General features: G+C 43.2%; 1 protein-coding gene across 4 annotated transcripts in view; it reads right to left on the bottom strand.

The window, feature by feature from the left end:
• Nucleotides 1–14,530, bottom strand: part of BDNF (brain derived neurotrophic factor) — a 52,661-nt gene extending 38,131 nt beyond the window's left edge. Inside the window, exon 1 of one of the 4 annotated variants that reach the window (XR_011969278.1) lies at nt 6,775–6,887. Coding sequence is in view for 1 of the 4 variants with exons in the window: in XM_072619287.1 (XP_072475388.1) it covers nt 6,775–6,801 (27 nt within the window). In the remaining 3 variants the exon portion in view is untranslated. Of the gene's footprint in view, nt 1–6,774; nt 6,898–12,733; nt 13,256–14,224 lie in introns of those variants that run through there. The other 3 variants (XM_072619290.1, XM_072619288.1, XM_072619287.1) reach the window with 3 other exon arrangements.
• Between the last annotated feature and the right edge of the window lie 558 nt (nt 14,531–15,088).

Here is a 15,088-nt window from a genome sequence, read left to right as displayed (position 1 = left end):
AAATGAGGATAATGTCAATCCTTACTTATCCAATTTATGCAGAGTCAGATAAGATGAGTATGAAAGTTTTTGGCAGAAAAAAATTGCAAATAACTCTCTTGGAATTCTCAACTCAGGCAGCTCTTGCTGTAGCCACTTTTGTAATGATGCCATCAACATAAACGGTTGCCCAGTCAACGTGCTCAAGTAAGCCATTATGGCAAACAAGTCCCCAACATTCAAAGCTTCCATTTGCAGACAAGGAAAAACCTAGAGATCAGGAAAAGCAGGCCAAGCTCTTGCAAGAGTACCCTGCCTTCTACCAGAGTGCACTGGATGCTGGCACGGTGTTCTTCTAATTGCTAAGATCATTTTCTCAGAAGATTATTCTTTAAGCAAGCTTCTTTCAGAGTCAGAATATGAATGGATAATGGAATCCGTGTAATGAGTAATCAATGAAGCACTATGTCTTCCAGTACTTAGAGGCAAATGAATCGAGAGAAGGGTTTGTAAACTTACGTGATGACACCTTGGCTTTTATTTTTTTTTATCTGAAAGCATTAAAATAGGAGAAGATAGAAAACATGCAAAGTATACCAAATGTCTGAAAATCCTACAGGGATCAGAGAGAGATAGAATATTGGCTTTGTTGGCACTGGATGCAGTGTACCATGAATGAGGCATAAGATTTCATAATGGATTACTGCAAGATGATGGGCCTCCCATGACCTTAGTTTGCCTCGTAGTGACTCGGTGGAGTTGGATACTCTCCAAATAATGTATAAAAAACCAAAACAAGTTAGGAACCATGTGAAGCTACTCATATTGCAACTCCTGTCTTCAAGAAGGAACCAGAAAAATAGAATCCCAAGAATAAAATAATGACATTGCAGCCCAAAGTAATACTCAGTTGGGAAGGGGGTACAGTCTACTTGGAATATGTTCTATAACAAAGAAACTTTTCAAGGAGAAGTCCACAGCTGAAGAACCAAAGGTGCTTGCAGGCATAAGGAACATGGCATCTTCCAGACTCAACTGTACAACTCCAACAAGACCCTAAAGCTCAAAAAGTCCATTTCTTCAGCAATCCCTGTACTTGAATCTGAACCTTCAGCTTTTGTCAGGCTCATGGTTCAGTAAAAATTTTAAAAAATGGGTCATTAAAAAAAGGAATTGCTTTTGGGAATCAACATGTATTTCTGCTTACAAGTATAGAAAAAAGTATAGTTAATGACTTTACTAAGAAACGGGAAGAATTTTATCAGCCAATTCACAAACTACCAATTTCTTGGATCCAAGACTCAAGGAAGAGATAGACTGACAAGGGATGATATTACTACCACTTTTCAATGAATTATAAAACAACACATTTATCATTATAGAACCTCAGAATCCTGGAAAGTACTTTACAAGCTGGATATTCCAACTCCTTACTAAAGGAATCCTTTGTAAAACATTTGTAACCCAAAACTGACTACTTCCTAAGATAGTCTGTTTCAGTGTTGGATAGCCCCAGCTATGAGAAAGTTCCTCTTTCCACTGATTCCATTTCAGTCCTGTCCATTAGGTCCAGTCCTCTGGAGCACCATAAGAGAAAGCTTGTTCTCTTTCCCAATGATAGTTGTTCAAACATTTGAAAGCAACAGTCATGGCTTGTATTATTTTCCTCTAGGTTATACAACTATTCTTAATATGGAACATGGTTTCTAGATCACTCACCATCTTGGTTACCTTTTTCTGGATATACTCCAGTTTTTCCATCTTAAAAATTTCCCTCTTGAAGCACAAGACCCCAAAACTTAACATAATATTCTAGATGTGGTCTGGTCAGAGTAGCATATGAGGCATATCTGTGCCTTGGGCTAGGTTTGACATTTGTGCCCCATGTATATTCTTGTCCAGTGGAGACTCTCAGCCTTTACTGTAAAACATTTGATGTGACTTAGGGTCCAGTAAACACCTATATTCCTTACAGAGAAGAATTTTCAAGTATAAGAGTGGTGTCAATTCTGCCTCTGACATTTGTGAGCTGTGTCACCATGGGTCAGTCCGAATTTAGCCCTTCTGAATTTGAGTTTTGACATTTGCAAAGTTGGGATAGTAATAGCACCTATCTCATGGAGGTTTGGGGAGGAGGGAATAAGATTATGATTGGATGTAAGCTCCTTGCGGATAGGGATTGTTTCATTTTTGTCTGCGTCACAGGGCTTGATAGTTCATAGAAGTTTGTTGCTTGATTAAAGTGCTTTGCAAATTTTAACTGGACACATGAATGCCACTAATTTTTATGTGTCCCTTATTCCAAATTTTTCCCTAAGGGGCTTTCTATTTTGTCTGTCTTATTCAAATTTCTACTAGGCACTACCCATATATACATGTGGTCCAAGATTGGAATAGTTTGGTTTTGTTTGTTTTATCTACTTTTTTTAACAGCTAACTGAGCTTAGAGTCAACAAAAACTTCTGAATGACTCTTAAACCATGTCTCTTCCATAACATAGTTGAGCAATTCATTTTTTGTACCTACATGTGGGAATTTACATTTATCCCTGCTAAAGTTCACCTTGTTGATTTTGTCCCAAGGTTTCTAGCCCATTTTTGTGTGTCCTGAGTCTGTTATTCAACATATTAGCTATCCATATGGCCTGGCTGTGTCACATTTTATATGAATGTCTGTACACTCTATAAGCATTCCAGTTGCTGATTAAAAGGCTGGCATTGGAAATGTACTTTCAGACATAGGCACAAGTTCGCTCTCATCTGCCTCTTCTCTGCATTCCTGAACTATACCCTGGCTAAAGGTCGCATTACTCTCTGGCCTGAATTATAAGAACCATTTAAATGTTCTCCCTATTGCCAGTCTTTCCCCTCATCTAACCACCTTTCACACAGTGATGAAAATAATCTTCCCAATGCATAGATCTGATTCTGTAAATCCCCAAATCTCAACACTGTTGTCTTCTGAGTAAAACTGGACTGCATCAGTCATCTCCAGCACAAAATCTATGATGCTACTTTTCTGATCTTAGTTTACTCTGTGGCTCTTTATTTCAGCCAAAGGAGCCTACTCATCATTCCCAGATCTGGTCCTATCCTCTCCCACTTGCACTGTTCCCCAAGTCTGAAATGAACTCCTTGAATTTTGCCTGGATTTATTCTTTACTCTTATCATAGCACAGATTTTGGGTGTGTGTGGTGGCTATGGGGTCATGGAAAGACCCATGGAAAGATCAAAACCAAAAGATCTGAGTTCAAATCTTGACTTAGTTACTTTACAGTATGCGTGTCCTTCGGCAAGCTACCTTCCATGTCTGGGTCTCAATATCTTTAACTGTAAATGAGTTGGGTTGATTAGATGACCTCAAAAGTCACTTCTAACTCAAAATCCTATGAACCTCTATGTAGTTAATATTACATTTCATGGCAAAGACTGTTAGCTCTTTGAAGATGAGTATCCTAATTACCCTTGGAGGGGAGGGAAGTGATCTAGATTTGTGATTTCATATATGAAACTTCCAGTGAGAAAAATCCTTCTTCCAATATAGTTTCAAAAGTGTCCAGTAATTTATAGTCTGAGGGAGTTGCCCAGGCCACAGAGAGGTTCAGTGATTTTTTGGATGGTTAAAGAACCAACCTATGTTGGAGGTAGGACCAGAGCCCAGGTGCTCCTGAAGGACTCCAGAGCTGATATTCTATCTCCTGTCCCATGCGTCCTCACATATACAGCACAGACCATAGGAGGTACCAGAAATGCTGCTTGAATTAATATGGAATCATCTTTATGCTAAGACTACAATCTGGGAGTTTGCCAATCATCCCCCTTCCATTAGCATGGTAGTAAAGTCTTGGATTTTCTAACGTTTCAAATGCTTCTACTCTCTGTACCGTAAGGAAGTAACTGGTCTATAGTTGGGAATTCACCAAATCAAGAAATATACTAGCAAGAAGATCATCTCCATGGGGGAACACGCCCACCTCATAGATCATTGAATCCCACCCCCTCATTGTACAGACCCAAGGACATTGTGACTTGTCCCAAGGTTGCATAGGTTGCATAGGTAGTTAGCACTGGAGGAATATACTAAGTCATCCATAGTGCCTGACTTGTAATTAAAAAAACCCAAACAAACACAACTATATGATTAATTAATAACTGTATTTGTTTTATAGTGTCAATGACTGGCCTTCCCCTCCCCCCAGCTTTTCTTAAACTTACAAAAATGCAAAGATACTAGAAGCTGGAAAGTTCAGCGGCTTAGGTCCATTTGTAACCAAAAAGTAAAAACTTTCAACTTTTAACTTTATTTTTTCTTTCTTGTCCAGACCTGTTATCTCAGTGGGAAACTCCCAGTGCACAATCTCCTTCCACCGAGGCAAACTGGAACCTTATCTCTAACTAACCTTTCACTTTCTCCAGACAATTCTTTAACAACAACAACCATAAAAATTATGCAACACATCATTGTCATTGATGTCTGAATGAAAAATAATTTAGAATTTCACATGCCAACCATGATGTTTCTTAGACAAAGAAAGTCACATATGATGCTTTTTTAATCTCAGTAAACTAACAGAATGACTGTACTTCATAAATGGGGCTGAGGAAAACGTATTGTATATATTTCCATTTCCCCTAAAACATATGGTTTCACCCCAACCTTCAAACACAGTTTGTTTGGGTTTTTTCTCTGTCGTGTTAACATTTTCAGAAATGTCAGTCCCCTGTGTAACAGCACTAAATCTGTAACCCCCGATCAAAGAGTGGCATTTTTTAGATCAAATATCTTTTTTGGGGGGTGGGTAAGAGAAGCTGGAACAGGCAAAAAAGATCTTTGTCTAGTACATGAGTACAGACATCTGAAACCATTTCTTTCTTGGTTATTAAATGCCTATGACATATATGAGACTTAATTTTATCCTTGTATTTTGAACAAGATCTGTGATTTCACTGGTATGGAAAACTCACTGTGTGAAAATTCCTTCTACAACTGCATACTGACAAGCCTTCTTAATCTTGAGGGCAGATCATAGACTCAGAGAATAAGATCCCAGATTTAGAGCTGGAAGGAATCTTGACTTTTATCAGGTCTCTTCCAACACTTCCATTACAAAGATGAGGAAATTGAGGTTTAGAATGTTTATATGATTTTCTCTAAGACACACAGGGAGTAACTTTCAGGGGTGAGATCTGAATCAGATCTGTGCTCTTACTACAATGCCTGATCCCCAGTTGCTAGTACTGTCCCAACAAACCTTATATTAATTATGTATATAATTATATCAAAGGTCTACGGTTGGAAGGGACCTCAAAGATCATCTGTTGAACTTTTTTGTGGGTTACAGACTCCTTTTGGGGTCTGATGAAGCCCTTCTCAGAATAAAGTTCTTAAATAATTACAAAAAGAAATTCTCAATTTCAATGAGAATGTAGTGAAAATTAAGGGTGAACTCCCCTCTCCCACACGGAAGTTCATGGACCCCCCCTGAGAGCCTCCTGACATAATGCAACCCCCACATTTTACACATAAAAAAATCAAGGGCCAAAGAAATGACTTGTCTAAGTTCACACAAGGAGTAAGGGTTAGAGTAGGGATCTATGTGCCAGACTGTAAACTCCCTGAAGGAAAAGACTTTCACTTTTGTCTTTGTATCTATGGCACCTAATATAGTGATAAGTGTATACAGCAGGTGCTGAATAAAGGCTGAAGAATCTATTCCCTGAGACACGAAGGAGATATTGTGTCTTGCCTAGGTTCAAATAGCCGGTATGTGTCACAGGTAGGATTTTAATTCACCTCCTCCATTAAACTGTGAGTCCTCTGAGAGGAGGGATTTTTTTTTTGTTTGCTGTTTTTGATCTCCCAGGATGTGCCCAATGCCTGGCACATGGTAGACACTTGTTTAGTACATGGTTATGGTAATCTGAAAACATTTCTTTATAATTTATGCTTGATAATAAATGCTTAATAAATATTTGTTGACCTGTTTTCCTGACTAATTCCAAGGTGTTCAGTGGTTCTCCATCCTAGAGACCACACTGCCTCTCCTTTTCATCCTTAGATCTTCTCAAATCATATCTTTTTGCCCCCTCAAGTTAAAAGTAAATTTTGGGAGCACAGAAACCCAAAAGTTTTCTCTCTTTCGCTTACTTGGTATTCCCCTACCTTAGAAAGCATTAAAAAAAATTCCTGAGGCAAATGACCGAAAGTGGAACCTTTCACCTTGCTATCTCCATAAATTTCCTTGGAAATAATAAAAGTAAAACCAAGGTCAGCCCCTAAGTAGCTGGCTGTACCTTTATGTTGAGGTAAGGGCTACATTCAAACCCCTCCAGAAAGTTCTGCAGGTAGATCACAGAGTTATAGGATCTCTCCTTCAACAGTCCAAATTCTTGAGAACACTCCCACATCCCCTCGTTCCCCAATGCAGAGAGATGCACTCTTCAACCCCACAAATGAACCAAAGAGAAAGCTACCTCGAAATCCTAAAGACTAAAGCATTGGGATCTGATTTGTCTTGAAGCTCTTGGCCTTGGGTTGGGTAAGTTGGGGTTTTCCTCCCTAGGTGGCACTAGTGTTCCAGTTTCTGGGATGTTGGGCAGAGGGCTTCTTTGATGAGGACTTACTTCTTCCATTTTCCTAGAGATTCCTTTTCCACAAACCTTCATTTCACCCGTAAATAACTTTAATTAAATGACAGCCTCTCTTCTAGGCTTTATGCTAATAAGCCCATTTAAAATTCAGGGTTGTTTCCATAACATTTCCAGGCACATCCCTAGAGGAATCAGAAATCCTACCTTAACTGCCCCACAGTGAGAAGTCATGCCTAGAACGCACAGAAGGTAATCATAAAATTTCCATCAGCCCAGAAAGTAAGATGAAAGCACACTCCGGAGTTACTAGGTTCTATGAGCTCTCAGATCAGTAGATGGTTACCATGGCAACAGAGGAAGCGTTCTTTTAAAATTAACTTCTTGGAGATGGGAGCTCCATAACACACAAAGAGTAGACTCTGGGGTTTCCAGCGAATATACTTCTTTTTATAGTTGTCAAGAAAGCTTGTAAATTAGCTTATTTTGCTCTAAGAAAAAAAGTCAACTCATCTGTTGGAACCCACCCTCAAAATTTACCTTGGCTATGAATGAGAGGCATCAGAACTGTGGTTTTATAATTTCTCGTCTTTCTTAAGGACATGGGTTCCAATTTGAGTTCTGACATTTAACTACCTTTGTGACCTGGGGCAAGTTATTTCCCTTCCTTGGGCCTCAGTTTCCTCACTTGTAAAATGAGGATATTGAACAAGATGGCATCTGAGATACCTTCTAGCTTTAAATCCATGATGTCATGATCTCTAAAGTCACTGAGATTTAGGTTTATGATCTTGTGACCTATCATGGGACTCATTTTTAAATGAAAGAAAACCAATAAACTCACTCTTACATTTGATGAAATGAGACTACCATCGGTTGAATTGAGAGATCAACTGCCGTTCTACAAATTGACTTCAAAGCCAACACATCCCTATTCATCAGTCAGTTGTTCATTTGTGATGGAATGATAATAATAACTGACCTGAAACATGCTTTAAAGTTTGCAAATTACTTTATCTACAATCTCATTTGAGATTCACAATGTAATGAAATGGGAACTCAGGCTATTAACACCATCAACAGTTTTAAAGATGAGGAACCAAACCTCAGAGAAGTTAAGTAACTTTTCCCCATAACCATCCAGCCAGAAACAAGGATTCTTGACTTTTCTGTGTGTGTGTGTGTGTGTGTGTGTGTGTGTGTGTGTGTGTGTGTGTGTGTGTGTGGTATGTGCATGCGTGTATCTGGAGTTCCAGAATTATGTTTGTTGCCTACATATATAATAACATGAAATGCTAAACTTCAATTAGAGGTTAGTGAAAATAAATTATAATTTCTATTTTCCTCATCCAAGTTTATAGACCTTCTGAAATCTATTCATGGATCCTTGGATCTATCCTATGGACCCTAGGTTAGGAACTCCTGACCTGTTGGAATTTATAGCCGAGTTTCTCCAACTCTCAATTCTGCTCCAGTTTGGAGGCTAATAACCAAGGTACATATTCATTAGCTGGTGTCCTAACTTTAATAATGACAATAGTCAGTATTTATATGGTACTTTTAGGTTTGCTTCATAAATATTATTTCATTTTATTTTAGCAACAACCCTGGGAGGTAGGTGCTATTATTCTCCTTATTTTACAGATGAGGAAACTAAAGCAGAGATAAGATGACTTGGGCAGGGTCATACAGCTTATTAGTTTATTTGATCTAAGCATTTCAAAAAATGAATGAGATATGTAACTTATAAAGTTGGGTTTCAAATTTTAAAATTCTGGGTCATAATGGAAATTTAAAAGGAAGTTGATTACTTACAGGCTCAAAAAATACCCATTTTCTTTTTCAGTTTCTGAATCTATTGGAGTTGAACCCCACATGGAAATGCATAAGGATTTAATTTATCAACATAATATATTGCTTAACTTTAGTCTGTACAAAACAGAATGAGTGAATGAATGGTGTAACCAATACGTCTGTTCGTTCACTTTTGAAGCACATCTGTATGTTGTTCATCCTAATAAAGAAAATTTATTACAATGGAAGTTAATGTTAGTTTTGTCATCCACATGTTTTCCACCTCAACTGAAAGTCTTCCTTGAAGCACCCTAGCTGAAAAGCTAAAATTGCAGTGAATTCTCTCCTTACTTCCTGTTTAAAATGCACTTCACAGTTTGAGATCACAGAGCCTGCCAGGGTCTGAATTGCTGCACTAGATGATTGAGAGTCTTTCAATTAAGCAGCAATTTTGCAATTAGTGGAAACTGAGTGCTCATAACAATCGCTTGAAAACAAGTCTAGACAAGTTAGTAATTACCCTATTAAAGGGATATATCCGCTTACACTTGAGCCTGGGCTGCTTCATGAAAACTGAAATCTTCCATGCAGGGAGATCTAAGCTGAAAATTACATTTTAGCCATTAAAATAAATCAATAGTACAGCTGTCTAAAAGAGGGGGAGCGACTTTCATTTTAAAAGGAATCCTAAGCTTGGCCACAGTGCCAAGTTCTACTATCACTGTTTACATACAGGAAGTCTGAATTTTGTCTTATTTCCTCTCTTGGTCTCCTAACAGCCTATGCACTGAAATTTCAGTATTATTATTATTTCTATGATAATGATGATGACACTTTTAAATTCTATTTCTGCTGATCTTGTTGACTGGAGAAATGAAGATATTGTCGCAACAAAAGTGGGAAGTTGTGTTCTGTTTCACAGTTTTACTACCTGCACAACTGCAGGTTGATTTTTTTTTTTTTGTTAAAACAAGAGCAATCACTTGTTTAAAGTTCTTAATATGAATGGAGAAAAACTGTAACCCTGCCCTTTGATTGAGTCCAGGTGAGCATGCTCAGTTTGCCGAGGGGGCTAACTATAAATGAGGACCGCTTCCCCTTGGAAAGGAAAAAGAATTATCAATCATTTTCTTTTGGTCACTGAAGAGCTTAGACGCTCAACTATTCCAGTAAGAAGAGAAGAGCCTACTTCCTAATGGCGCCCCCTATTAAGCTGGAAATCCAATCACTCATTGAAGGATTTCAGAAATGCACATTAGCTATAGTTAGTTTAAAAAACAAAACAAAACAAGACGGGAATGCAGACTTTCAGGGATGACATTTTAAAAATGAAAACTCTTTTCCTTTGTCATTATTACGTTTACGCAATTAACCTGCATTAACAAAACAACTCAAATGAATATTCAATCTTTCCATTCTCAGTTAATGACAATTTTCTGAATTGTTTTTGACTTAAAAGTAAAGCTGCCCATGTGTACTAGATTGAAAAGGGCATGTTAGGATAGATTTCTTGAATACCTTAGCAGTCAGGGGTTCAGATGTCCCACAGCTATTGATTTTATAATGGTAACAATCACCTGAACAAAAACAGGATTAAAAGTGTCTAACTTTTCTTTGAGTGAGGGGGGAAAAAGCTTTTGTAGATGTGTTTTACTTTTTAAAAATGTATTGCCTAAGGATGCATGCCACTGTTACAGTGGTCCTCCAAACAGGCAATCATCTGGAAATAATTCTGATTTGCTTAATGTGCTTAGAAAGATAATATGTTCTCTATAAAAATCTCAATCACCAGACAACAATAACCTGGGTATCTATTATTTTCTTGTTGCACTTATCTTTTTTTTTTCTTTTTTCACTTAAAACAAAAGGAGAAAAGGAGTAAGCCTTTAAGGTTCTGGAATTCCAGTTATGACAACCAACATGTTTTAAATTCCACTCCACGTTATGGTTACATTTCAACAAGTGTCTTTTTTCTTTTCGCTTACCTCTGCTGTTAATCCAGGGGTAAGTAAGCTACAAGCAACAGCAATTTTCCATTATTACATTTGCAAGATCAGACAATATGGTTTCAGTGAATGTTATACATAGACTCTAATGCACACCCTCTGCCAAAACTTCCTGGTGTAATTTCTACATGATATACGAGCTATAATAGCTTGAAGCTGGCCATGTCACATCCAAATAACCTTCAACCTAGGAAATTTTATGTTGCATAACGCAAACAATGAGAAACTCCCATGTTTATACAAATTACTTCTTTTATTATGCAGCAATAACAGAGGATGGAAAACAGACAAGATCAAATTTTAGGGCCAAGGGGAAAAAAAGGAAGCAAAGTTTTGACTCTACAAGTATAGATAGTCAATTTTGTTTTTTAGAAGAAAGGAAAAGAACATTATTTTAGAAGTTTTTGATTCTTAGGGTATCCTTCAGCTTCCCAGTTCCATTTTCACCCAGTTTAAAACCGATGTACCCCAATGTGTACAATTTTGCTTTCCGGAAAGAGGTACAGTACTAGGTGGATTAAGCTTCTGAAATAAACACTTAGAAATATGCTTTCTCTAGCTCTCAGCCAAGAACATTCCTTCACTCTTGTCAGAAAATGTTCACTGGTTACTGTTGATATGGAGGGGTGGGGTGGGGAGAGGGGGGCGAAGCTCCTTGGACCCTCTTACAAGTTCTATTACAACAAGGCACATGGGCTAAACCTGGCGAGCACCCTTTGAAGCCGTACGGCGATGGGGAAGCCAGGATTCTCTTCTAAATGCGTTCCAGACATCCCCGTACACGCATCAGAAGTCCTCCTGGGTGGACCACCTTGTTGGATCCAGCAGTATCATTCAGTGTATCCCACTTCCTCTTGGTCCTAGAGGTACCCTGCCCTAGGTGGCTCGTAACTCCAAAAGACGCCCGGGAACCCTGGCCAGCCTCCCCCTCCTCCGCTTCTCAAGGCAGCCTCGGGGATGGGGAGAGCCCTGGCCAGTCTCCTCTCCTCCCCCTCTCCGTCGTCGCAGCCCTGGGGGTGGAAGAGAAGCCCAAGGAGTTCCTCCCTCCCTCCCCCGGCCTGGAAGTTGAGCTTCGACTCTTTCCCGGCAGAGGGCACCCTATACCTTCCCTAGCTCCTCTGTCCCCCGCCACCCCCATCCCTCAATCACCCCCCCGCCCCCCGCCAGCTCTCCACCCCACCCACCCCAGCCGCTTGCGCCGCTCACTCCCCAGAGGCGCACACGCAGTCTCCCTGCTGCAGCACCCTCTTCGCTCCTTTCCCCGTCGCCCCAAGTACCCCCCGGGACCCCCTCCCAGTTCTAGCGGACTCCTCCTCTTCGCTCTTCCTTCTCCACTCCCATTCCGAGCCCAGCCACATCCCCTCCGCGCTCTGCTCCCGCTCACCCCCAAGTATCAGCCCTCGCTGTCCACCAAGTCGAAACTTTTGCGCCCCTTCTCTCTCCCCTCTCCCACACTTAGGAGACCGGACCGGGCCCAGGGGATTCGGAAGAGCTGGGACTGGACTTGTGAGCAAAGCCATCCTCGGGGGAGAAGGCAGAGGGGGTTAGGGAAGTTACTGTTGCCCAAATCCCGAGCCCCGCATCCCGGGGCGGGGCCAGGTGTGGACCGCCGGGGAGAGCTAAGTTTTGAAAGATACTTTCGCCCGGGACCTGTCAGTTTCAGTAGGGATTCAGCTTTCGGGAGACAGGTGACTGTAGCCCAGCTGGTCCCCCCTGGAGCGGGCCAGGGGATGAGGTGTAGGCCTGGCAGTTGAATGGAGGGGATGGGGTTCGAGAAGTGGGGCTAGTCCAGCTCTTAGCAAGGAAGGAGCCCCTCCTCATCTTCCAAGCCTTCATTTGGCCAGGCCAATAAGAAGCTGCAGACTGGGGCCCCCAATTCGCCCTCTGTCCCTTTGCAGACTCCTCAAGGGATACCCGAGGTCCCTCATCCCCTCAAAGTAGCCGGAGACCTCCCAAACCTCTTGCTCGCTTCTCCCCGGTCCCCTCCTCTCCCACACGCACGTCCCAGGTCCTCCAGATTCTCGCTGATTCCGTGCCCTCGCTCCTCAGTCCCTTCTAGGGCGCACTCTCCAAGTGCCCTCTCCCCGAGTCCAAGTCCCAGCAGCCAGCCCCCCAGTTTCCTTTGGGACACACACTTCGTTTGTCTGGGGACCAGAGGTCTCAGAACTTACTCCAACACTCTCACCCTCCTCGGGGGAGGGTCAGAGAGAAGAGCAAGTCGCCCCTTCCCCAACTTGGAGGCCCCTTAGCCCTGCGTTCGCGTTCCTCAACCCCGCGAAGAACTTTCCCGGGGGAATAGGGGCTGGTCCCCCACGGAAGCCCGTCCTGCCCACCCTGGCCCGGCTCGACTCCGAGGCTCTCCCTACCTTAGAGTCCACACAAAGCTGGTTGGGTCCCCTGCTCCGGGGAGTCACATCCTCCTCTTCCTCCTCCCCCCCTCCTCCTTTTCTTCCTTCTCCGCGCCCCGGAGCCCAGTCCGCGCCCCAGTCCCAGCCGCCGCCGGCACGACCAGCAGCAGCAGCTCAAGTGTCTCATCAAAGCTTCATGAGGGGGGTGGCGGGGGAGGAGGGAGGGCGGGCGGGAGATGGGGAGGGCGAGCCTGGCTCCCTCACCCCCCGGGATCCCGCGGCGGCCTCAGCTAGTGTGTGTGCGCGCGCGCGTGTGTGCGCGTATGTGTGTGCGCGCGTGTATGTGTGCGTGCGTGTGTGTGTGAGTGCGTGTGAGTGTGTGTGAAAGAGGGAAGGAGAGAGGGAGAGACAGACAAACGCCTGCCTTCAGCTTTTTGTCCGTCAGAAATTATTTAGGTCCCTCTCCCGTCTTCCATTGGTCAAACTAAGCCCAGGAGTAGCAGCGCCAGAGACACCAGCGCTGGGCCGGAGGCTTAAAGGGAAAGCGCCGTCTTTTTTCCTCCTGGGTCTCAGCCCCAGCCCCTGCCCCTGGTGAATTTCAGGACTAGTTTTTCCCACCCGAGGATCCAGGCACTAAGCATCCCTCCCGAAGGCAGCGGGTCTGGCCCTTACCAGTAGGTGTTGTGGGTCCCAGGCAGTGACAATCTCCCCCACCCCCACTGTGTCACCAGGACTTGACACATTTGGCTGAGACGCAGAGACTGAGCCCTTTAGCTTCGCTCCTCAAGGAAGCCCAAGAATGGGACGAGAGCTCCGAGCACCCCCGGACGGTGGGCTATGGGGAGAGTGGGGAGAAGGTTTCAGGGCCAAGCAGAATCCCAGCCCAGTGGGTCCGAAGAGACACTGGACGTGGGTAACTCACAGTTAAACCTAGTCTTCCTCTTTGTCCCTAATTCTGCAGAGCCTTGGGGGGGGGGGGGGGGGAGAATATGTGGAGAGGAGGGGTATAAGGGGTGGGGAAGAGAAAAACCAGGGAAGGAGGACCAGGGGAGCTTGAGCGTCGGCAGCTCTACTGACTGCTGGGACCCCCACTTTGCAACTTTGCTTTCCCTGTCCAAAGCAGACAAGCTGGGTGTGCGGATTCCCAGGAGAGGGGAGCCTGAGAAAGCCTCCCCTCTCAACCCCCACCGCCTTGCTCCCTGGTAGAAGGACCAGTGGGGACGTCCCTGGGGGATGTCCACAATCACTTCTCCCAAAGCGTGGCTAAGAGTGGTTTACTCGTTGTCTTAAACACCCGCCCGCTTAAATACAGTGCGCTCCTGACCTCTCCAGCGTTTGCCTAATAGGAATTTAATCAAGATAATAACAGCATTTTTTATTAATGAATGCCCCGGATAACATTACGCTAAGTTACTTTCTGGGGCCACGCAGCAGCCGGAGGCGTGACGGGCTCGGTCCTAAATCCACTCGCTGCGGAGACCTCACGGAAAGGAAAGGAAAACAACCCACCTTCTCAGTCACTACTTGTGAAAGTCAACATCGAGACAGCCACGCCTGGGGAGGGGGGAAACTCAGCCCGAAACTCCCAATTATCACTCCCTCCGCTTTCCCTCCGTCCAGATCAGTCTTTGGTGCCTGCCTGGGCTCCTTCTGTTCTGCAGCAAATCGATTAAATTATTGATAGTGGAAATTGAATGGTCCAGGTAATAATGGCATCCCCTGATTGAGTGGCTCCATTTGATCTTGGTAGAGGCAGAGAGATTTCATGCTAGCTCACTAGGGTTAGCGAGAGAGCTGGATCAGACCTCTCAGGCTCTGAATGGGAATGTGGGTGGGAATCCACGAGAGGGCTTCTCAATTGCCTTGACGTGCAATGTCATATGATACCTCCGCTGCCTCTAAATAGACACTCTCCTGCACGAATTACCAGAATCCAAATTCAGTGCATTGGGAAGGATGCATCTTTTATTAAAAAGAGTTCCGTTCCAGAGCATCGCATGCTTTTGCAGATGCTCTTTTCTCCCCGCCGTCCTACCAAATATGCATCAGGCCAGCCCTTTAGAAAACCCAGAGCAGCAAGAGAGATGAAAATTCCTCTGGAACCTTGCTTTTTGCTAGCTAGTTTGAAGAGCTTTGTGACTCTCTTCCACCGAGAAAGACATCAGTGCCGAGGTCAAAAGGGACCTAAGATGTCCAGATGTTCATTCAATTAAATCAACAAACATGTACTGAGTACCTACTACATTCCAGTCCCATTTTAGGCTCTGGGGATACAAAAACAATTGGAACAAACACACAAAACAACAAAAAGTCAGTCGCTACCCTCAAGGAGAGTACCTTCCTTCCTTTCTTTGGAAGAGCTAAAAATCCTTC

The sequence above is a fragment of the Notamacropus eugenii genome, chromosome 6 (genome assembly GCF_028372415.1).
Source record: "Notamacropus eugenii isolate mMacEug1 chromosome 6, mMacEug1.pri_v2, whole genome shotgun sequence".
Taxonomy (NCBI): Eukaryota; Metazoa; Chordata; class Mammalia; order Diprotodontia; family Macropodidae; genus Notamacropus; species Notamacropus eugenii.
This window is presented reverse-complemented; position numbering and strand designations above follow the sequence as displayed.